Genomic DNA, 25,947 nt, shown 5'->3' on the forward strand with positions numbered 1-25,947 from the left:
AAATTTGTATCACACTTATTTTTTATTTAATTTCCTTTTTTTTTATTTAAAATAAAAAAAAAAGGAAATCAAAATTATCACGCACCGGCGCGAGACCGGCACTTAGAAAGGAATTCTCTGTCAGTGCCGAGTCTCGCGTTTTTAACACGTGGCAGACCTTTTCTAGAACTAATATTGCAGGCGCAATGAAAAGTAATTATAAAAGATAATTAACCAATAGTTCAACAACGGAGTTAGAAAGTTCAAAGGCAGTGCAAAAGCGTTAGAATGTTACTTCACGCGATGCCGAAGTCGTATTAGCTCATAATAGTTGGTAGGTACGTATCTCGCGCCGGCGCGAGACCGGTAACATAGTTAAAGCATGAAGTAGTTTCTTATTTAAATAAATATCTCTCACACTAACTGTTACTGGCCACTAGGGTCACAACATTTTTATTTAAATAATCATTCTTGGGTGTTCGATTTTTAATTTATTTCGAACGCCGATTTGAATTCGGACGCCATCAGTAATGTGTTCGCTGCCGTTGCGTTAGGTCAGAGTTCCCCAAACTTTTTTGTGTCGTAGACCCCTTGCCATGTTTTTCCGTGTTGGGTAGACCCCCTACTTACCTGATATTGATTTCCTGTAAATTTCTAACTGTAGTGAAGTTTAGTGTTAAAAACTTAAAGTAAAAACATATGTTAATTTATACATTTATTAATTGAACTTAAATTAAAACTACTTAAAATTAAATTTTGTATCTGTTATGTAACATATGCGTAACATTAAATAAACAAATTTTTAACTTCATAGGTACTTTTATAAATAATGTAAATGTTTTGATATTATAACATAGTATGATATAAGTAAATAAGTACTGTCAGTATATGTGTTGAGATCCACTATCGTGGACCCCCATTTTCATTTCATGGACCCCCAAATTTTTTTTCGCTTACGTAGACCCCTTGCAGGTTTGTCATAGACCCCCAGGGGTCGATATAGAACACTTTGGGAATCACTGAGTTAGGTAATGTAAATTGTAAATACTCTTCGTAAATATGTGAATACAACATCTCGATCAAACTTGGCTATCTTTTTCTTTCCCATTGTGTTCGGATGTTTAATTCACCTCCGCCCCCCTAATAGCTTATAATCGCACATAAACCACAGAGTAAATTAAAACACATCCGTCACTATCTGTCAAAGAATTGACGTCAATTAAAATCAAATAAATCGTTGCGTAATATATGAAGTGTTTATTCTGAAACGCGCTTCATTTATTAAATTGATAGAACATATTCTGTTGTGGCAGCTAGTATATGTATATGTATATATGCATAAAGATTTTCATATATCTAGCGACTCATTACGATATCTCTAAAACCATATAAATTAGATTGGAGATTTATAGAGGTAAGCTAAGATTTGACTTTACGATATTATATACATAAGGGACGAGGAACTGCAAGTGTATATATATATATATATATATACACACACACACACACACATATATAAAATTACTCTATATATAATATTATATATATATAAATATATATATATATTATATATATTAATTTTATTATTATTTTGCAATGAATTTTAAAACTACGTAATCAAAATAAATTATTTTATGGTATGTATATATTTACGGTTTCTTTCATTATAATTTCTATTATAAATTAAAATTTTAAAATTATTTTCGTACTTTTGAACGTTTAGTACACGTGTGGTTCATTTCATTTATTCCCATGCCCCCAAGATGGGGCAGAGGGCGTTCACGGTACGTCGCCATCTCGAACAAGATTAGTCCGGTTATGTACTGTTTCAGTTTCTTTAATCGTATAGTTACGGGTAAGCATGTGATTAGCCCACTATACCCTAGCTTGCTGGTGGTACTGCCACCTTGGAGCCTGCGGGCATGCTCGGTTTTATGTCAGGTTGCCTCCCTAGGGAGTTATTTCTGTTGTAAAGCGTTGAAGATTCGCCTTTTGCTCTGCACTTTTAGCTCAGCTGAACCTTGGAGTTGCAGCAGTTCACAGGAAGGACGACGAGGAAGTGAGGTGACTCGGACTGGCCAGGGCTCTGCTTTAAACTTGGTGTTCTGCCACTGACACAGCAGATGGCATTGGCATTTTAAAGGTAATGCTATTGTTACATATAGCGATTCCCACCAAGATCTGACCACACCTGACTTCACCCCACAAGACCTGACTTAACCCCCCCTAACCCACCTAAGGTAATGATATTTAATTAATAGAGTGGACTCTGTGTTTGGCACTAATCGGTGTAACATAACTCCTGAAGATGCGTCGTGGAGGGGTGAAGCACGTGTTGAGTGATTTAACGGTGGTAGTTGTGTAATTCGCATTGTTTGCCGCATTCGCATTTATCAGCGGGCTGGCGGGTGGTGCACTTTGTTGCACGACTACCACTGCATGTGCGTAAGTGGCTAAATATTGGTCCTTTTCGTACTAAATTACTGTTATTGTAATTTTGTGTTATACTTGTTGGTTTAAATTCTCCAATATTACAGATATTATCTATAATTTAATAATTAAACTATTTTCAATAGAACCTGTGCGAAATATTAGCCGATTGGCCGCGCCATGACAGTGCCGATTGACAGCGATCGTACGAAGAACTATTCTAGTGTTTGGCGCATTGCCAAGAATCCACAGCCGCGCCCGGGCTCGCGCCGGTCAAGATGCGCAGGATTAATTAAATCTTAATTATTGATCTATGATTATTCTTGAACTGGGAACTATAAATGAATCATTTATATAAAGGAGAATTTATGATCTTTGACAAGTATAGATCATTTATAATTCAAAATGGCGATTGTTGGCATGATTTATTTATTTGAACACTTCTTACACAATATAACGGTGAACTAAATCCATTTGGCATTTTCTAACTGTTACCCATTCGAGCGGTGAATAGATATATCAATGAAAGTTAGCGAAATAAGTAAATAATATAAAAGAGAAAGAATACATATAGAAATGGAAAATAAAATTTTGATGATAAGCAAAAAACTTGATATAAATATGCTAACGACTTCTACTAAATAAAGTGGTAAATAAATATAGTATAATACATATATTTAAATATGTCAATATATATCTTCCCGCCTAACCAGCTTCTATGTAAGTAAAATTTGCACTTTAAGATTTTAATTTTAAATACGATTTTGAAATTACATAATTTTTGCAAGTACTTTTGTACACAGACTTAGTATATAGTATAGTATATGGTCAGTAAAGTTTTATATATAACAAAAAAGATGCGTTCATTACAAAATATTGAATAAGAGACTAATTAAAAAAATTAATATAAAAGGAATGCTTACAGCGACATCTATTAGGTAAATTAAAGAAAACGATCGACGAATGCGCTGTGAATTTTCATAATGAAACCTAACTGAAACAACAGATGGCGCTTTAAGTTTATATGAGTTTAAATATTATTCGCTAGATGGCGTTTTAAACAAATTTTAAAACTTGACTATCACCTTGGTCGTAAACTGCCCGGTGGATGATGGACTTACCTGAAAGTAGTTGTGAACAACGGGGTCGTTAGCAAGAAGATGCTGCGCGCGCGGCTCGTCCCGGCAGTACGCCACGTGCTTGTCGAACTCCCGCTCCATGCGCAAGAGTGCCCGCCCAAGCAGCCGCGGCTCGCTTGCGTAGTATTTGATGCCCTCTAGCAGGGATCTAAGGAAAAGAGTTCGTTCTACTAGATCACTTCATTATCATCGCCTTCCTATGGATCTATTTATTGGAAAAAGCCTGTGGTTTCTACAACGCCTTAGTATTTTAGGACTAGAGATAGTTTATCTATCCTAACTGAAATAAAATATCTCATTCCTAATTGTTTAGTTAAGTGAATTGCATAGCTGTTTCATACGGAACCTTTATATTGACCAAGTTACAAAGCTAAGGGCTTCTATAGTTTTGCGTTATGGCGATGTCAACGCGGTGTTCCATTGCACTTCACTATACGAAGTGTTTCGTCTGTTACTGTCATTATATCTTCTATTTTAATGACAGTTGTCACACCTAGATTTTCCAGAAGTGAACATCCAGGACTCATGAAGTCGCTAGGTGCATGCACTAGACCGGTAATTGTGATGATCTTTGAATAAACAATAACAGAAGGAAAAGAAGAAATACCTGCAGAACCTCTGTAACTTTAACTTACGTGTTATGAAACTCGCAGATTTGCCGAAAGTTTGAGAATAAGAGATCTCGGTTGTCGAACACCGATTTGGGGGTGGTGGCCTTGTCCAGAGGTCGCATGTAGTTCGCCACCACCTGCTTCATGTCCCGACCGAACTCTTCCTCCGTCTCGATTAGTTCGCGCACAACAGCTCTGCAACAATTTTTTATTATCCTTCTTAGATAAAAGTTCAGTAGAAAATATTAAGTAATTTTAAATGAATAATAAAGAATACACTTTGTGGAATACGGTTTCAAGACGCTGAAGAAGCAGTGGTTGCGTTTTATAATGCCGTGGATAAAACCTCATAAGTGGAAGAGATGGAGACCACTTTAAAAACTAAATATCATTTTTGGTTTTCCGAGTCTTGATATTCTAATTATTTTACTGTTCCCGTATACTGTCTCATAAATATCTAATAGATTCAGGCGTTACCTTGCGGAAGTCCATCCTAAGTAAGAAAGGAACTAATACATAGCTACTTCCGCTATGCAGCAGTAGTCGTGCAATATGGTGCACCGACCAGTGCCAAACAGACTCGATGTTTGGCACTGGTCGGTGTAACATTACCCTTGAGGATGCCCCGTGGAGGGATGAAACGCGTGTTGAGTTATTTTTTTTTACGGTGGTAGTTGTGTAATTCGCATTGTTTGCCGCATGCGCATTAATCAGCGGGCTGGCGGGCGGAGAACTTCTATTCTTCTATGGATAACTGAAGTGTTTGAGGATGTACGAAAGGAATGGAATAATTGAGAAAGGAAGATGGAATTGTAGAATGATAGAAGGAGGAAAAAAAGGTATTATGTACTATGGAAGACGAGAATGAAAATAAAAATTCAAGTGAAAATATTATTAAGAAATACAAAACCTTGTTCCCAATTAAATAGGGGGTGGAAGGAGAGGTCCCCAATAGTAGGGGCCACAAAAAATAATAATTTGACCTCCGTCTCGCCTGAAGTTAAGTGTTAACGAGGTTTACTATGCTACATGCTTGCATAAAAGAAGCCTTTCCACTCTTGACTTGAAGTCTCTCAAGTTATTGTTGGTTGCAAGCTATGACGCCGGAAGGTTTTTCTAGTTTTAAGCTGTTCGAACTATAAAAGTAGTAACCGAACACTTGGTGCGGGTGGAAGGAATTTCAACCGTGTGCGGATGTCGTGAATCCGTGCATCTTGTTGTCTGATGGAAGAACAGAGCAGATGGAAAAAGTGGCAGCTTTTCTACAATGCTCAAATCTCTGAAGCTTATCTCTTACTAAAGCATCGTTACCAATCTCTTGTCTGGCCTTTTTAAGGAGTCTATAGATCGAGCTGCTTTCTTTTACCGTCAAAAAATGCCCGATTTTTATAATCAATAAGACGTCATAGCAAAATGATTTATTCATTGTTTTACAGTTAAAAATAATTTAGTTAACGATAGAGTTTCCTTCAAACACGTGGTGAAGATATACCATCATTCTGGAACAGTTCATAAATTATCACAAAACGTCTGCCAGTGGGTTGATCACGTAATGAGATCGCGAGGTGATTAATTTTGACGCGATTTATTGCCACTTTGCGAAGTATCAAAATAGGGTGACCATGTTATACGATGATATGTAAATGATTTGATGTTAATAAAATAATTTTGGATGCCTTCGTCAAAGTGAACGTAAGGTTTTTGTTCTATGTTGACACTTGTTCTTTACAGAAACATGGTCTCCAATTTCTGGTCTAATTGGCAAAATCATAGTCAATTTTCAAAAATGTAGTGTTCCGTACACATACGAAAGTTGAAGTAGCAGTGGACAGACCACTGGTACTCGATGGTTCTGGAACGGAGGCCAGAGAGTGGCAAGTGCAGTGTAAGACATCCGTCCAAGATTGACAGACAACCTTGTTAAGTTTGTCATAAAATGCCAGATGCGGATGCTTCCTAACGTTGCGATTGGAAATCCATGAGGAAGGCCTATGTTCATCTGTTGATGATGTTGATGACGCAAAGAAGAACATAGAATATTTAATGGAATCAGGCGTTACCTCGCGGAAGTCCATCCTAAGTAAGAAAAGGACCAATATTTAGCCACTTTCGCACATGCAGTGGTAGTTGTGCAATGAAATGCACCGCCCGCCAGCCCGCTCACAAATGCGTATGCGGCAAACAATGCGAACTACACAACCGCCACCGTTAATTCACTCAACACGTGTTTTACCCCTCCACGGGGCATTTTCAGGAGTTATGTTACACCGATTAGTGCCAAACACCGAACATAGAATAAACATTTAATAATATGGCTTATCTTTTGTACAAAAATATGATATCTGTAAAAATATTATATAACATTATAATCTAATATATAAAATTCTCGTGTCACGGTGTTCGAACTTGAACTCCTCCGAAACGGCTTGACCGATTTTTACCAAATTTTACATGCGTATTCAGTATGTCTGAGAATCGGCTACTATCTATTTTCCATACCCCTAAGTAATAAGGGTGGTCCACCCCTAAATTTTATTTTTAATTTTTTAGACAATTTTTTTGGTTTTTATTTATTATGATACAGCATACAAAAATACATACAAACCTAAATTTTCACCCCTCTACGATTAACCCTTATCTAAAATTTGTTAATTAAAAACTTTAATTTTTTTGGCAAAACAACGTTTGCGGTATCAGCTAGTAAAATATAATAACAAATCAAAAATATAAACACAGGCATACCTAACGTAAGCTTAACAAAGGTTTACCTCAAGTATTCCTGTACTTACTATTAGTTAGGTTATATTAAAGGAAAATAAAGTAATAAATACACATGGTCACCCTATTGTAAACCTTCGTATTATTTCAGCGTCTTGCAAATGGTTCACAAACTGCAACGAATGCATTTCTCGAGTGTGCTGTGATTTGCCAAAGTGCATTTTATGCGGATGTGATTTCAATTAGCCTTGTCACGTGTCAGATATGTACAATTATAATTCTCGTATAGACAAGATTAATGGGTGAACATATTTGGCCTACAGACAATGTTGCCTTGGACGCGTCTGATGTATTTGAGTGCTTCCATTCGAGGATCTTGTCGTCTTGAAGAGTATAGCATTAACTGTTGTATCCATACAGTGGCGTAACTATGGTATTTGGGGCCTGGGGCAGATGGGGGCTTGGTGCCCCTCCCCCCCCCCCTTAAGAGTCTGAATAATTTCAAAATTCAGAACAGAATGTAGTTAATATATTTATTTTTTTTAGTTCAAAATTATAATATAACATAAGATCTTAATAAATTTAATTGGGAAAATTTAAAAACGAACATTCCTCGCTTTTTGGCCTGCAAAGTCATTAACCACATTTTCAAAATCAATAGTGTCGACTAGTTTGAAACACAGATATGTGCTTTTGTGATTTAGGGCCCTTTTAAAAAACACTATGTGTTTTGCGAATAAAAGGCTTAAACACTGTGTATATTATAATTTGTACTGTTACTTTTTTTAATGTTCATATTATTTAACAACTTTTTTAGCATAAAAATAGTAAAATTCGATATTCTTTTTATGTTATTTACTTTAAATTATGGTTTTCATTTTTCTTTTAACATTTTATTATCATTCAAAAAAAAAACAATTCTAAAAAATTATTTTCAACTTTGGTGCCCCCCCTGCTTGTGGTGCCTGGTGCGGCCGCCCTGCTCGCCACCCCCTAGCTACGCCACTGTATCCATATGTTAAAAGTGCATGGAGAAGAGCTGGTCTTCCTCTAGAAGATGAACACGAAAAAGTGACATTTTTTCTATCCTTTATAGGCGAAGCGTTTATCAGAAAAATCCCAATTCACAGCACAGTAAATACTTTTATTTCACTTTTAATACTCTTATAGGTCAACTAGCATAGTTTCCACTAGAAAACTTATCACTTTGATGGTTATTGAACAAGAGACCGAGCTTCCGACTCAATAGTCAAAACGCTGTTTCAACTCCACCACTCTCAATTCTTTTATTGGAAGTTGTCACAAAAGAGTGACGGGGTCGAGTAGTGTTGCCGTTTAAGAAAAATAAAACTACCTTTTATGAAATTATTACACATTTGACTTCTATCTCTCCTGATGTTAAGCAATCTAAATATCGCTTGTCTATTGGAAGTGCACACTTTCTTACACACTTTGTTTTGCTGCAGGGTGTTGGGTGACGGAATTACACAAAACAAAACCGTGCAACAGAAATTATGGCGAAGTATAGAAGGCATTCTTTTTAAATCTGATGAAAGGCGTTGAACGCATGCTGAAAGTTTAAAGAGAAAAATACATAGATTTTATTGTAATATAATATAAATCAAAGGGAGATTAAGAATAATAATAAATTAAACATAAAAGAGAATCTTCAAAGTATTTATCCCGATTTAACACACGATAAATAAATTTAAAACACGTTTCAAAATGGCCGCCAATGTATCATCGTTTAGGAAGATAACGACAAGAATTAATGAACAAAAAAATAATTTATTCGCGTGCGGTACGCAGCGTGTATGAATCATTTTTTAAATGTGCAAATATATAACCTACTTTATTAAATAATCTAACTCCTTGACTATATTTTTAAGTTACTGGCATGTCGCAATCCAAAACAAAAAAAAATTGCATTTCTTGCATTCATTAAATAAACTGTATGGATGTTTTTATAGGTCTAATCCTACTTGACTGACATTTTTTTAATATGACCCATGGTTTATATCTTTTTTTATAATTTTTCCAGAATTTTTTATTTTATTTTTTTTATCCATTAGAACCTTCCTCATGTATTAATGAAAATATTATAAATAAATATCAGAATAGGTGGAACCATATTAGAGTTTTGCATTTAGATGTATATTTTACTATAAACTCTTATTTATGAAGATTTATTACGTTTTCCTAAAGTATATAAAAATATGATTTTTAAGAATAATTGATAAAATAACTTCATGTAAACAATATGGTATTACCAAAATGTTAAATGACTCTGCATTTACTATGTATGTCATCATCATGTTTCAGTCACAGTACGCCCACAGCTGGACATGGGCGTCCACTTTAGATTTCCAATAAGTCCAGTAACGGCCCGCATCCAGCCTTTTCCGATGACTTTAACAAGGTAGTCTGTCCACGACGTAGGTGGACATCCTTCACTGCTCTTCCAGGTACGTCTTTTCATCTTTTATATTCAATTTTTTGCCACGAAACTGAAATGAAGCGATCCACAAAAAACCATGGTCACTGACGTAGCTGGAAGAATTGCTCGTTTTAAGTTGTACTAGGCGGCCAATCCTGTCATCATCCATGCAAACGAAGGCCGTTGGAGTGGAAAGGTTCTCGAATGGCCATCACAAGCAGGTAGACGCGGCGCGCGTGGTAGATCTGCTCACACATAGTCAAGGTTGCGTGAAGTCGTCGTGACGATCTTTTGGGGAGACCTGTGTCTTACAATTGGCGTGTATCCGCTGACTGCTAATCATAAATATGATGATGAAATTTTTTCTGCTTTGTTTAATAAAAAAATCTATTTTTAATCTATGTCAGGGTATATTTATTAGAGTTTTTATAAGAATAACTAGCTGATCCCGCAAACGTTGTTTTGCAAGAAAAATTAAAGTTTTTAATTAACAAATAAAAAATAAGGGTTAATCGTAGAGGGGTGAAAATTTAGGGTTGTATGTATTTTGGTATGCTGTATCATAATAAAATAAAAACCAAAAAAATTGTTTAAAAAAAATAGGGGTGGACCACCCTTATCACTTAGGAGTATGGAAAATAGATAGTAGCCGATTCTCATACCTACTGAATACGCATATAAAATTGGGTAAAAATCGGTCGAGCCGTTTCAGAGGAGTTCAAGTTCGAACACCGTGACACGAGAATTTTATATATTAGATTGACCACAAAAGAATGGCAGTGGTCGACTATCCTTCAGTTAGTGCCCGAATTATAAACAGCGTTCGAATTTTAAATTAGCAATAATATAACACTAGAAGGTATTTATAACTGTCGTACCCCGTGTAGTTATATTAGGTGTTTTTACTCTAACACTACCACTGTTTCAGTGCATTGCTACAGCTGGAATTCCAGCACAAAAACCTAGTTTTATGAGTTATCGAGTCGGTCATGAGGCGATGACCTGTATAACAACGTGTTTTTAAAATTTTACGATCGAATATTTAGACAACCGTGGGATTGGTCGAAGTGGACTATCTCGAAAGTAGCATTTAGATTTTATTTTACGATCTATTATGAGCACCTGGCTGATTTTAGCTTACGGATTCTAAATTCAAATTTGAAGATATAAAATTCGATGACGAAAACAAAAGACGAATAAAAAGTCGTTTCGTATAAGCGAAGAAATTGCTATTGCCATTGTTTGAAAAAGGAGAGAGAACATTGTTTGGAGTAGGTGTGAAATTTCCTCAAATTGATGGAGACACCAGTACGTATCGCAGCTACTCTGCTTTTATCTATGGCATAATATTATATATGGCAGATTTGTTATTTGAAAACCTACCACCTCTCACAAAATTTTGTTAAACACATGAGCACTAGAAAAATATATTGTTTTATTTATCTTTGGTAATATTTGTATCTGGCTTGATTTAATAAAAATATTCTTTATTCGAATAATAGGCAATTACATGCACTTTAAAAACGTCATTTAACATAAAATGTCGGCATTGCTGTCCCTACAGGAAGCTACCACCAGCTCGGAAGGCAGTTCTGAAACTCAACAGTTGCTCTTTACAAATATAGTTTTATAAAGAGTGCACGACAATAATTAGCTTCCTGACTGATGATAAAAATGGCATCCGTCAATTTAAAATTTTAATAGTTTTCAATCTATGTGTAACTGGCTATTGTATGTAAAATAATATGACAGGTGTGGCCAACCTGCGACTCATTGAAGGATTATTTGTAGCTAGCGATAAATATAAGTGAGATCACTTTTAATTTTTATGAAGTTATATTTTAAAATGATTTCGTTACGTAAGTTTCGATTTTTTAAATTACTATAATATTTAATTTCAATGTATATATTTTGTACTTTTCCAAAAAAAGTACCTTTTTAAAACGTTACTATTGAAAAATTTCAAATTTCGAAAATTAGCTCGTGATATTAAGGCTACCCCTGATCTATGGCTTAAAATAATTACAAATCTAAGACTTCACAGATGGATTATTAAAAAACTATACTAACTGTCTCCTGGCTGCCAATGCGGTCTGATCTCGTTCGGGTCGTTTCTCCTTTAGTAGATGAGCAGGCACCCATCCCTGACGTGTCCTCAGTTGACCGTCTTCTACATCCTCAACCACCCTCACCAACCATCTGGAATACGATGATATGATAAAAATTTAAAGACATGTTACAAAAGAAACAATCACCTAAACTAGACAACATTATCACCATCATTTCTGTAAGACGCCCATTGTTGGACAAATGCCTCCATCAAAGATTTTCAATAGGACCTGTCTGTGGACATGCCGACGATTTTAACAAGGTCTTGTCCACCTTGTTATTTCTTGTCGTCATCGGTTCAACGCACTGCAAGGTATATACTCCAAAGATATCTATCTATAGGTTAATAAAATAGAACCAAAAAATCTATGATAAATTATGAAATAAGTACACTGTAATAATGGTGATAGCATAAATGAATATAAATATGTAAAAATTTTATCAAAACTAAGAAATGAGTGGAAGGAATGACGTGATGAACGAAAGATAATAAGTAAGCAAAAGAAAGACAAGAATTGTAGAACGTAGGAAAAAAAAAGATAGATCATGTGAAGAATGACAGAAGAGTATAGAAATAAAAGTAAAGTAAAAAAAACATTAAAAAATGGAAATCGTCCATGTCCCATAAATAACATAGGTGAACAAGAGGTCCCAAAATCGGGGAAATTATAAAAAAAGATATCTAAAAGGTATACGAGTAAATCAAACTGTCATACTGAAATGTTCTATGATATAGGAATGACAAGAGAAAGAAGGAAGGCGATATGTTTAAGAAGATATGACAGACAAGGAAAGAAAGAGATTGTGGACAGCGGAGTATCCAAGAAATTAAGAAGGATGAAAGAAGAATAATGAAACATAATTTAAAAAAAGATGTCTATTGGGGGATATACCGTAATCACCACGCGTGGTAGGTGGTTGGGCAATCCGTGTGGTATTATGGTATGCTGAGAACACTGTTGTACATTCTATGTAAACTTCTTTGTAAGCAATCTTATGTAATTAATGTACAAAGCAGTGGCATACCTAGAACTTTTGCCGCCCGGTGCGATCTACAGTTTGCCGCCTTTTCTATTATATGTCAATCAAATAGTGGTTTTTGATTTAAAAAAATATTGATATATCACTTCAAAGTAATCATCCGAACTTTTCAAAAGAAATGACATTCATAAACTGACATCAAAAGTTAGGAAAAATTGCCAAACAAAGTCGTAAAGATCCTTTTACAAATTCAACGAGTTTTAATGAATAAAATAAAATTATTATCTTGTTCATGAATTAGAATCCAAAATTTACACTAAAATGCATTTACTTATATACACCGAGGAATAATATTCGAAATCATAAAGTTAATCATAATTTATATAAATCCAATATTAAACTTATAATAATTATTTATTATTCAAGAAAGAAAATAAATTTGAAATGAAAAAGTTGCTTTTTACAACTATAAGTAAATATAAAAAATGCCGCCCCAAGGTAAGTGCCGCACCCCCCCCCCCCCTAGGTACGCCACTGGTACAAAGTGTGAATTACATAGGATTTTATTCCGAAAATCGAACTCATGACTTATGATCGCAAGTCTAACTCCTATACCGCTGTGATATCGCTGCCCATTTTCTCTACTCTAGAACTTAGTTAATGTTATAAATACATATGAATCAAAGTTTCGTAGAAACACATTGCTCTTGTTTATTCTTTTACATTAATACATCTGGAAAGCTTTTCATTTTTTGACAGCTATATTCCGAAAACTTTATAAAAGGCATACTATCTTTGAAATATTAGTCAAGTAGATAACTTTTCGTGTGTATTTTAATACATTTTGTAATTTTTTCTACTGATATAATACTGCGATCAAAAAGTAAGGTGAATTATTTAAAAAAACGTAAATTATTTATTTATTTTCCAAATCAATTACATTCCATTTAAAGTAATGCTCATTTAATAAAACGCACTTTCAGTCCTCAAAACAGTCGAACAGTCTTTTTTTCCGGTAAATACTTCAATGCATTCTTTGATTCGGTTTTTATCTCCTCAATTCTGTAAAAACTGCATTCCCGCATTGGCCTTTTGAGTATCCTGAATAGGCAGAAATCGCACGGAGTCAAATCATACGAATACGGTTGTTCCGGAACGATATGAGTCGAGTTTTTGACGCTTTTTCCAAAAAACAAGGTATTTTTGATGAGTTTGAGATACAAAACATCTTTCAAAATGCCAGCTTTTGATAAAGAGACGCTTGGCAAATGTTATAGACAGTACAACCTATTTTTTTGTAAAAAATTCACCATAATTTTTTTAACACAGAGTATAGTATAAAAAACTTGCTTTGCTACTGCGAGCAATAAGCTACATATGTACGTGTATCTGTATGTATGTAACCGTGTAAGTGTTGTTCCGTGCGCATGTATGTGTGTATATTTGGGTTAAATAATAAATATTTTAATTATCTTATTAGCGAAGTAAATATACACGATTTCTCTAACAACGCAGCGATAAAATGGTCAACGCACTTAACTTATGATATACGACGCATTAAATCAACGAAATTTACGAAGCCTCACAAACAGACGCCGTTCTAATTTTCAATTATAAAATTAGTTCAACTAATCTTGATTATTATTATATAAAATGGTTTACGTATTATATAAAATATTAACTGAATGATTTAGTTAAAATATATATGTATTAGGGGGACCGGAAAGTAATGTCGTTTTTTTAGTTAAATTCACACGACAAAATTTTAAACAAGTTTGTATTTCTATCAATAATATATTCACCTTTGTTATCAACAACCTTTTGCCATCTAGTATACAAATTTTTCGATGTCTTAGCGGTAAAAATCAATAGGTTTTTTCTGTAAAGTATGTCGACAGAAACGACATTACCTTGCCTTAACACTTTGAATCCTAATTACAGCTTAGACTGAGGAGTTATATGTAAGGTGTGACGGCATCAACAACACGGAAATTCTTCCCGGACACCATCGCAGCCTATCACGTGCTCCGCAGTAAAGAGGTGGACGCGGTCTTGGTTAAGCTCTTCGTGGGACACGGGGGGTTCTCTGAATACCTTCACCGGTTTAAGCTCAGGGAGTACCCCTCATGCTTCTGTGAACTTTTGTGGACCAGACAGTGATCCACCTGGTTGCTGACTGTCGTATTCGGGAAGGCCCGAATCGAGACTGAATACCGGTTGTGGGTTAAAATAAGCCATGAAACCATATCCTCAATAATGAACGACAGACGCAGTACGCTAGTATTTCTAAAGTCTTGCGAAACCATTGTCAAACAAGTAACAAAAATGAATTAATGAAACAAGAAAAAGCAGAAATAAATTATTAAATGCAGAATAAAATATTAAATGATAATAAAATAGAATATAAAACCCAAAAATCTGTGATAAATTAGAAAATAAGTATACTGTTATAATGTTAATAGTATGTAAAAATAACAAAACGAATGTAATTTTTTTTGTCAAAACTAAGAAATGAGAGAAAAGGATGAGGCAATGAACGAATGGCTATCAGAATAAAAGAGAAAGACAGATCTAATTGTGGTAGAAAAGAATAGAATGGTAGACGATGTGAAAGATGACAGCTGAGAATGAAAATAAAAAAAAAACTGGAAAATTAGTTAAGATAAAAAACAACCCTGTCCCAAACCAGATAGGGATGGAAGCAGAGGTTCCCAATAACGAGGGTCGTAAAAAAAATAGTACATTGTATAAATATATCATTCAAAGATCTATTTAAGGTATCACATAGCCGACTTTGATTGTTACTAGCGACCCAAATTAGCCCGTTCCAGCTGCGGCCAGTGACCCCGTATTTCTTTTTTCACGTCGTAAATTTCCAGAGCGGTACAGTCAGGTGCGCAATTTGCTCCTGAATTCCTAGATGTTTTTATATACAAAATTATATGTTGATTTATGTGTACATTTGTATATATAGATATTTATGTGTTCCTGTTTATTTAATGGTTGAATTAAGCACTCATGTAATTTTAAAAAACGAACAGATAGGCCGCGATTGTAGACGTATGTGTATAAACACATGTGTGCGAATATGTATATATATATATATAGGCATGATTGTGTGTGTTTTGATATAAGTACTTTTGTGTAATGTGCAATAAATAATAAATATAGTGCCGGTCTGGCGTAAAAATCAGGGAGGAGCTAATAGCCTCCTTGATAGGCGGAAAAGAAACCTTGAAAGAATTCCTCAGTTATTGCAAAAGAATTATAAAATATGCAATAGAAAAAAATAAAAGTTAGGCATCAACAAACAAAAACAAAAAAGCTATGTAAAAATAAATAATATTAAACTGTGATAAAGATAAAGATAAAAATGTGATACAACAAAACTAGAAATTAATAAAATGTAAAATGAAAAGAGGATGAAAGAATGGTAAAACAGAGCAAAAGGGAAAGAAAGCAGAATTGTGTTATAAAATAACAGAATGAAAGATTATGTGAAGAATGAAAGAGAAGAGAATGAAAATAAAATAATTAAGTGAATAAATTAAATCCTAATAAAGTCCCTATCCCACCACAAATAGGGGTACGAGAGGCCCACAATAGCGGGGGTCACTAAAAAAAAAGTGCAATAAATAAAAGCATAATATTTATATAAATAAAGTGTTGACTCTGATATATACTTTTTTTTTCTATTCAACTCCAAAAGGCCAACAATAGTACAAATTATTATTGGTATATAAAAATAATATAGTATATAAATTTAATCTTCGAATGTAAAAAGTTTCAAAATCGAAGGGTTCATTCCTAACCATATTTACAACCATCTACCCCATAAAAATAAAGCGCGTGGTTATAACAGACGGCAGTTAAATTTAAACTGGAGTCGGCCACAAGCCGATTTTGTTTACGTTTCGCAACATGATCGGTTCAGCCGACTGTTATAGTTAACCGAAATAAAGCCAAGGATACATCTTCAGATTTAACTCATATTATTTAATTGTGGCAGTAAATATTGAAATCGTTCATTTTGTACAAGATGTGGCAGATGGCATCCACAGTATGTCGCCATCCCGAGCGGTCTTGAGCCTCGCGCTTTACTTCGCTCCACGTCATTCCAACTGCCATCACTTCTGCAGTGATCATCTGCTGCCAGGTTTGCTTTGGGCAGCCACGTCTTCGCTTTCCTTGAGGATATCATTCTAGAGATTGCCTTGATATGTGATCAGGGTCCTGTCGTGTGGCCTATCCAGTTCCACTTGCAGCGTTTGCAGCTTTTTGCGGCCACGTCTTCGTACATATAATAAATATAATAAAGTAAAATTATATATAATAAAGTTCCACATGATATCTAAAATCTTCCGTTTCTTTGCTTTAGATCTCAATTAAAAATATATAATATTAAATAAATCTTATTATAGCATTCTAATGATGATCTAAATATGTTGAATAATATTAACAATTTAGATACATTTTATGAATTTAATGCTTAATATTATATGTTACACTAGCTTTTAACAAAAACAATATGTATTACATTTAGTTTTTTACTCCTTATTACTCCATATTACCAGCCAGTACGAGTACCGTTAAAATCAGATAGAAAAAAAATGTTATTGTATGTATTTCAGTAAATGTACCGTATAAACCATATGCATGTAAAAAAATCGGTTATTTTAATATTTCAAACAGACAGCCTAGTTTTATTTATATGTATAGATTAGGTGAAAGATTTTTCCAATAGTAAGAATTGTAAAATATTTTTTTATTAAATTAATTCAATAATAAACATGAAATTAGTTCTGTTATAACTTAAAATCGATTAGTAATCGATTAAATATTATATCGCATATCGATATTATTTAGTAAAAGTAAATAAGTATGAAACTTCGTATGAATATAAATATTTCAACGGCTTCATAATAACGACAAGAATAACTTTTTTAAATCCAGTACATCTTAAATATAAAAGACACATAATGCTTATAAAAAATTAAATCACATTTCGCGAGCTCAGAAACAGAGTTGACCCATAAATATCTTTCGGTAAACAATAAATGTACTGGAATTAAATGTTTATTTTAGGTTCTTTTCTCTCAATCATTACGTGTATATCAAAAAACATCCTGATATTCATCTTTAGAATTATTACAATACAATGATTTTATACTAATTGGTGATAAATGGTGTAAAACGCATATTAAAAGTAAAATGACCGAATATTCTTATTATTCAATAAACGAATATTTAAATGACTAGAATCCTAGGCAATTATGTCGGTTGATAGTTTTGATTTCATTTAGGCTATATCTGATAACGTGTATATGTATAAATCTGTATTAAACTTTATTAAAAGATTGTTTTCTTGTGGAATTTCTATCTATTTCTTCTCCACAACTATAACACCTTGAGAATAAGAGTAGAGTCAAAAATAAAATAAATAAAAATAAGTTGGTAATCAATAAGAGTTCTGTTAAATGTTTCAATGTTCAACAAATTCATAATAAGCTTTTATCATCAATTTACTTTAAATACGCGTTTCGAATTTTAAAAAAGTTTTGCGGAGTTTTATTGTAAAATCGGATTCCGATAATTATAAATGAATAAAAGAGTTTTGCAGTCGAAACTTTGAACCTTTGGTATAATATGGTAGTATAGTTTTAGTTCAATTTCATTAGTGCTATAAAAATAAGTACTCCAGTAGTTCAATACACGGCTTTCGTTCGCATGACGCATTCACTTTCATCTACGCCACTCTGACTTGGTTTTCCTAATTCAAATTATTTTAAGAGTCATTATAGTGATTTTACAATCATAGGATGTCCACAGCTGGATATAGAGATCCCACATAGATTTCTAATAAGATTAGCTGTGTGTTTTTTCCAGCCTTACACTGCTGTCCCAGTGGTATTTACAAATTCAGGTTGAGAGTGGTGGTAGTGGTAGTGGGGATGGTGGTGGTGGGTGTGGTAGTGATGGTGGGGGTGGTGGGGTGGGGGTGGTAGCGGTGGTGAGGGGTGGTGGGAGTAGGGGTGGTAGAGGGGGTGGTAGTGATGCTAGAGGTGGTGGTGGTGGTGGTATTTGTGGGGGGGGGGGGTTGACAGGTCGATTAGTCTAAAACCTCTTTTAACGTGCGAAGCCCGAGGGCTCCTTTTTTATTATTAGTATCTATATTCCATAGACATAATGGAATATAGATCCTCCATTTGCTCACGTCTTTGCCTATCACGGTTTTTACTAACCTAAGTTATTCTAGTCTCACATTCATTCCTAACACTATAACTATTTCCTAACATAAAACTTAAACTATTTTTAACTAATTTCTTTAATACGCCATAACAATGTCTAGTTTTGTGCAACCACTTCTACATTCCTATTCCATATTGGCATTCTCAGGTTGTGCACCAGTGTCTGTGCGGCGGTTTCCGTTTTCGCCTCATTGAACCTTGCGATCGCATCTTGAGTCTCGTCCGTGTAATACACGCACGTGTGTGACGTGATATTACTACCACCGCATGATGAACACTTTTATACAACCCGAGGGTTGAACGATGAACGCCTCGCTTTTAGCACCTGACCCTCGTGGATGGTGAGCGTCCTTGAACTTGTCTCTTTACCATAGCCATAGTTAGGTACAGTGTGTTTCTCTGTTTTGCTATATTCTTCCCAGGGTAAGGACGTCTAATCAGCAGGTTCACCAGCTCGAGAGCTCCCATATAATGGTTGAATGCGAGAATAGTTTCAGCATATTGAACAGAAATAAATGTGAACGGCTTAAAAAATGATTAATGTTAGGAAAATGAATTTCTTCTTTTAGTTTTTCGGATACAACAAAGCGAGTGTATTGGGCCGAGAGATTACGCCGTCAGTGGTGTGTGACGATTCGAGACGCTTTGATGGAACGACTTCCTGATGCTAAATCTCGAGAAATTGGAGCGCGTTGGCAGCTGACATGACTGCGTACAGAGATTACGTAGGTCAATGCACTCGATTATTTTGCGTCTGTACTAAATTTACTCATCTATTGCAAGATGTGATAGAATAAAAAGAAAAATAATTTCAATTTTATTAAACTTCTTAATATTGATAATCAGTAAGTTATTCATTCTAGATTCTAGAACATTTCAGTCGATATCTACTACTGGAGCTGGTTGGTAGGGGCTTCCATGGTCCTCCACTCCACTACAGATCGGTACGATTTCAAAAGCAGGTTGTGTAAAAAAATAAGTGAGGACACCATCGCCTCATTACCAGAAGAAAAACCCGACAGGCCAGTATTCCTAGATTATTGCAAAAAAAAGCAAAACATGTAACAAATGTAAACAAAACTAATACATATTTAATGGAATCAGGCGTTATTTTGCGGAAGTCCATCCTAAGTAAGAAAAGGACCAATATTTAGCCACTTCCGCACAGAGGAGAGGACTCTGTGTTTGGCACTAATCGGTGTAAAACTTCTGAAGATGCCCCGTGGAGGGGTGAAACACGTGTTTAGTGATTTGACGGTGGCAGTTGTGTAATTCGCATTGTTTGCCGCATATGCATTTATCAGCGGGCTGGCGGGCGGTGCACTTTGTTGCACGACTACCACTGCATGTGCGGAAGTGGCTAAATATTGGTCCTTTTCTTACTTAAAACTAATACAGGTAGTAGCTAAAAACAATAATAAATGATTATAAAGTAAATAAAACAAACACTGTGTTATCTGTGATAAAATAACGAAATTATAAAATATAAAATAAAAAATAAAATAAAGTTAATATAATGTGATAACCAAAAGCTGTGATAGTAAGGAACGAGGCGATGAAAGTGAGGCGATGAATGAACGGTAGAATGTAAGTAGAAGAAAGATAGATAATGTGAAGTATGACAGAAGAGCGTGGAAATAAAAAAGAAAAGTAAAGTGAATCATTAAAAGATAAAAACGTCCCTGTTCCATAAATAAGATAGGGGAACGAAAGGTCCCCAATAGTGGGAGCCATAAAAAAAACAACTCCACTACAGAATGTTAAGGGCCCAAAGACCAAGTATTCTGTGCGCAGTATGACCTGCCCACTGTCACTAGAACCTGCTAATCATCTTGCCACTACAACCAGCTAGTCTACAGATCTATAGAAATTATTAAGTACATACAATGCAATTTAAACCATAATATAAATATATAAACCATAGTCTTTGATCCCTGTTTAGTAATGTTTTATTTGTTTTTGCATTGTTTGACTATAAATCATTATATGTTCTGAGTGAGATAGTTATAAGGTAACAACTGTAACTAATTTTATATTCCTTAGCTTCTAAGTTTATACTTTCTTACTGCCTTTTATTACTGTCTATCTCCAATAAAGTAAATAAATAAATAAGATCTATTCAATTCTATTTGGAACAGAAATTCCGAGCATAGCTTTCTTCATGGCATTGTGAAATATTGAAGTAAGGTATATAGTATACTGGTAACAAATCCAGTCACGGTTCGGCAATCATAACACAATTACATTGATAAAGTAGTCGTTGCCCAGAGTTAGAGCACTGAGAATTGCGTACGTAGATCGCTGGTTCAATTCCCGAGTTACAATCTTATGTAATTCATACTTTGAACATATAGGTATGTGGGCGCATGACCTCTTTTGTTTTCGACATGACTTTTGCTAAGTCAGTTTGTTTTACGAGTCAATGCTAATTTATGTTTTATGTATAATTTGTGTTTTCTAAAAATGAAGTGGATTCCTAATATCTGAGTTTTAATAAGGAATCTACAGGTACATAGTATTTGTCATTAACAAGTTTCTAGGGTATGGGCAACAGCGTTCTGCTAAGCGTGACCATTATTGTATAACTCCCATAGATATCTTTGGGGGAGGCCTGTACCTTGCAGTGGGCATCTGTGGGCTGAAACGGTGATCATATCAATCGACAGTTTATCTCTCTAGAAAGAGCTCGCGCCCAATCCGTTGGACGACAATGACGGCCCAAAGTGAGGCTTCTGTGGAAGCTTTCAAACTGATTATAAATAAATTTTAAATAGAGCCTTTAGTGCTAGATCACCACAAACTCATGAAGAGATGATGACAAAATCTGTTTGTAAAAATAAAACAAAAAAAATACCTCTTTCAAAAAGAAAATATTTGTAAATTACGGAGTCTTAAATGGATCAGAAACCAAGGTTCTACCAACTAACGCCAAGTGAATTTTTAAGATGCAACTTGAGAACCTAATGCAAAAGTCAAAAGTAAACTTTACATGTATAAAGACACGTATTAAAAATTGGTATGTATATACAACCTAAAACTCAGTGTGTCACGGGCTTAACACTCCTCAGTGAGATTTATTCGTTAACATTTCCGCTAAATTCGACGCTTCGTTTGATGTTTACGAGGCGATGCCGTTGCTGTCCTAACCCTGAGATATGAACCCCAACTGGGGTGATGAATTGGGGCGTCCGCTGTGATCTACGTCATCGTGGTGCAGTGTGCGAACGAGAGCTATATCGATGAGATCTAGATATAGATATACATTATCTAATTTTAAATCGATTTGAATATTTTAAATTTGGAAAATTTACAAAAAAGTATCAGTTGCTAATCGATTTATATATTCTATTCCTTTTTTAAACATAAATCGAAACCTGTCGACCCGTACGTTGAAAGACCTATGCAGTGCCATGGGCGACTATAGACTGATAAGAAGAACTATAATATAAAAGTATAAATAAATATATATACTACAATTTCCATCATATTTATATCGTATAATGTTCTGAACCAATTACAACACAGTTTTACACATCCTAAATTTAACGGTCGGATGTGGAATATAAAATTTACTATGCCGGGAGGTCATGGACAAAAACTGTGTATTTTTAGTACAACACATTTAGTTTTTAGCGGTGGTACCCAGTGATAGAGGGCTGTGACATGATCTAAGGTTGCGGAATCGATTCCGTCTTGTGTTTAATTCAAACTTGGTGTATTACTTATATAGGGTTGCAACAGTTGACTAACAAGTTTCCAGATGATGACCAGTAGTATTCTCTCCGTACCATAATACCACAGTGCGATCGCCAACTCGCCTGCCAAGCGTGGCGATTATGGTAAATCCTAAATCCCCCCAATGATATCTTTGGGGGAGGTATATATCATTCAGTGCACATCTATCGGTTTAAGATAAAAAGAAAATCGTTTATTAACATGGTACTAACAGAACTGCTCTGTCGCATTTTAATAGACAAAAATAATGTAAAATATTTCAAAATGAATTTTATATAAAGGATAGATTGAAAATAGATGTAAAATTTTTACACCTAAATCTTATCACTTTTTTATAAAAATAAGATTATTTAAGATTTGGTCGAGTCGTGTACATAAAAGGTTGGATACCCCTGATTAAATCCATAGATATTTATATGCTGAGGACGATATTCATTATTTATGCAGAGTACAGTCACTAAGAGTACATTTGTAAAGCACCCAAAAATTAAAAAAAAAAACAATCGGTGGTCAAAATATGAAATTATTAAATAAAACATGTTTTTATTGAGTCACTACAGTCAATGATTATACATTCATTACGGTACACCTTATATGGAATGATATTTAAAGTCTTTAATTAAATAAAATAAAAAAAAACATTAACATTGGTTTAAGTGTAAAAGTTTTCACACAGGCATGACCATACATAAGCCGATATCGCGATTGATTTACAATTGGTTCAACTCTCTCTTAAACCAAAATCCATATGGTGACCATGAATGCAGAAATCTCATGGACAGTCCGCCTACACAACTTTCAATACGTTTCCAAAACCGTCCCTAGCGGAGAATTCTGATAAAGTCCTGGAGCATAATAACTATAAAGATATTTAAACTAAACGCCCTCATTATATTCAATTGCTGGTTAATTAAGCTAAATGTATGTAACTGAGCTTTTGACTCCATGTAAGCCCCTCTCCCCGTCTCGCCGCGCGCATACCTAAGGCGCGGTACATCAGTTTCGGTAGCGGTAAATTTAAAAATGACTCCGTGTAAGCCCTCCCTCCATGGTCTCGCCACGGGCATACCTAAGGCGCGGTAAATCAGTTTCGGTAGCAATAAATTAAAAAAAAAAACGTGTTAATGTAAATACGCGCAATTGCTCTACTCCGGGAGCGCGGTAAAAGTTTTCCGTTCCAATTATTTTAATGAGGGAATGTTTATAGAGTTTAGGTAATTGGAGCGACTCGTATAAATAATTGACGCCCGACTGACAAATGATTCTCGTTTCAGTGAAATATTTTCAAATTGTGTACATTTATCGGTTGAAATAAATCTTGGTATGCAATAAGAGACGGTGAAAGTATTCCACTACGGAATATTCATGAAAATTTCTAGAATTAGTATATATCTGAGTGTTGTAAAATAACTTGATTGTTTTTTATTGAAAGTTGAAGTAATTCTACTACTCCGCTAGATCAGTGACCCAAAGTGGGTCTTGGCCTCCGAAGCGAGAGACTTCCACTTTCCTCTATCTTGCGCCATCGTCTGCCATTAGCTGACATTCAATTCGCGCAAGTCTGCCTCAACGCGATCGATCCAGCGATACCTGGGTCTACCCACTGGTCTTCGACCCCTCGGTTTTTCCAGGTACGCTACCTTCACGCTCCGATCCGATCCCATTCGCTGCAAGTGACCAAGCCAGCGGATTCTTTGAGCTTTATATTCGCCAATGAAATTGAAGTAATTCAGTAGTTTAAAATTTAATGTAAAGGAGATGCGAGTGTTTCGTGAGTTTTCTTGGAGTATAATTATCGACATGGTTAAAATCCTACATCCGACTCCCGTTGGTTGCGATGCACCATATACTTATACTCGTACAAGCGACACCGGTGTGCAAGTGACAGCGGTCAGGTTCGGCATCAGTCTAAACCACCGATAAGTCCTCGTTTCGCAGACTTACACACTTCATTCTCTACACAATACACCTACAGGGGTTTAGTTCCTCCACCTGCAAACTTCGTATACAAGATGTTCGAAGCAAAACGGAAAAGTTTGTCACATTATCACAGATTGCTACATTATCAAAGTTCTGTATACTATGACAATTTGCTACACAATCACAGTTTGTATCATTATCACAGTTTGTTACATCATCACAGTTTGCTATGTTACCACAGTTTGTGTTATTAGCACAGTTTGTAACATTAATATAGTTTGATACATTATCACAGTTTGCTAAACTATCACAATTTGCCACATTTTCACGGTTTGATACATTATCACAGTTAGCTACATTATCACAATTTGTAACATAAGCACAGTTTGCTACATTATCACAGTTTGCTACATTATTACAGTTTGCTAAACTATCACAGTTTGCTAAATCATCACAATTTGCTACGTTATCACGGTTTGACACATTACCATTGTTAGCTACATTATCACAGTTTGTTATATTATCACACTTTGTTACATTACCACATTTTGTTACACTATCACAGTTTGTTATATCATAAAAGTTTGTTACATTGTCACAGTTTGTACTATGATAATATATATCATAGTTTTTTTCTTATACAATTACAGCTATGTTATTACATTTCCTTATTTACTAAACCTATATTTTTATTCTATACTGGCTTGGAATCTTGTTCGATTATTTAAGACTTAGTTTTGAGTCTTCATATATTAGGGTATCGTTATGAGTGCAGAGTAACATAAAGAGAATTAGGTTCCTCAGAGGTGATGGGTACAATACAAAGAGGAAGATATTCTTCTCATAAGATAACAAATCATTGTAAATTATTCTTAGTGAATAAATTAAAGCTATTGTTATATATCTCTTTCGTTTAATATATATGCGCTTATTTAGTTTCAGCCAAGCCGTCTTAGAAAATGTTAGCATCATATACCAAGGTCGTGCGTTTGTCAATGTAACATCTGAGAATAAGACGCAAGTACATTCGCGCACAAAACATTTCACACAGACGCGGCCTATTTCCATCGTCTGGTGTTTTAAATAAAAAAATACGCCGACATGTCGGTAGATCTAAATATAAATGTGGAGCAGTCAAAATATGAAAAGAAATTAGCATTTGAAATATAATAGCATTGTCTAGAGAAATAAGTGCTTATATTATCTTTGGCAGGAAATACTTTGATGTGCACATTCAAGAGTAATGCCAAGTTTTGCGACCGGTTTAAATCTAGTTCGTGATTAAAAAAACACTTTATATAAATATTAATATTATATCATGTTGATTAATATTGTCAGACGAGAACATAAAATATTGTAAGTCTTATTATATATTTAATCTTATTAAGATAGATTTATTAAAATAAAAAATGTAAAATTGAAATACATGAGAAAAATAAATAAACTAAATAAACCTGTGATACTGCAATAGAAAATACAACTGAAGTGTTTGAGGATGGATGAAAGGAATGGAATGATCGAGAAAGGAAGATAGAATTATGGAATGATAGAAGGAAGAAAAAAGATATTGTGAACTATGGAAGATGAGGACGAAAATAAAAAATTCATGTGAAAAAATTGTTAAGAAATAAAAACCCTGT

General features: G+C 34.6%; 1 protein-coding gene across 1 annotated transcript in view; it reads right to left on the reverse strand.

Moving 5' to 3' along the window:
• Positions 1-25,947, reverse strand: part of Obsc (Obscurin) — a 169,254-nt gene that overhangs the window by 79,632 nt on the left and 63,675 nt on the right. The window contains exons 5-8 of the mRNA XM_068770296.1: positions 11,385-11,513; positions 4,184-4,354; positions 3,742-3,753; positions 3,531-3,696 (exon numbers count right to left, since the gene is read on the reverse strand). Coding sequence (XP_068626397.1) covers positions 3,531-3,696; positions 3,742-3,753; positions 4,184-4,354; positions 11,385-11,513 — 478 coding nt within the window. The remainder of the gene's footprint in view (positions 1-3,530; positions 3,697-3,741; positions 3,754-4,183; positions 4,355-11,384; positions 11,514-25,947) is intronic.

The sequence above is a fragment of the Battus philenor genome, unplaced genomic scaffold, assembly GCF_028537555.1.
Source record: "Battus philenor isolate CCGP_79_NKW_IND1 unplaced genomic scaffold, ilBatPhil1.0.hap1 SCAF_3, whole genome shotgun sequence".
Classification (NCBI taxonomy): domain Eukaryota; kingdom Metazoa; phylum Arthropoda; class Insecta; order Lepidoptera; family Papilionidae; genus Battus; species Battus philenor.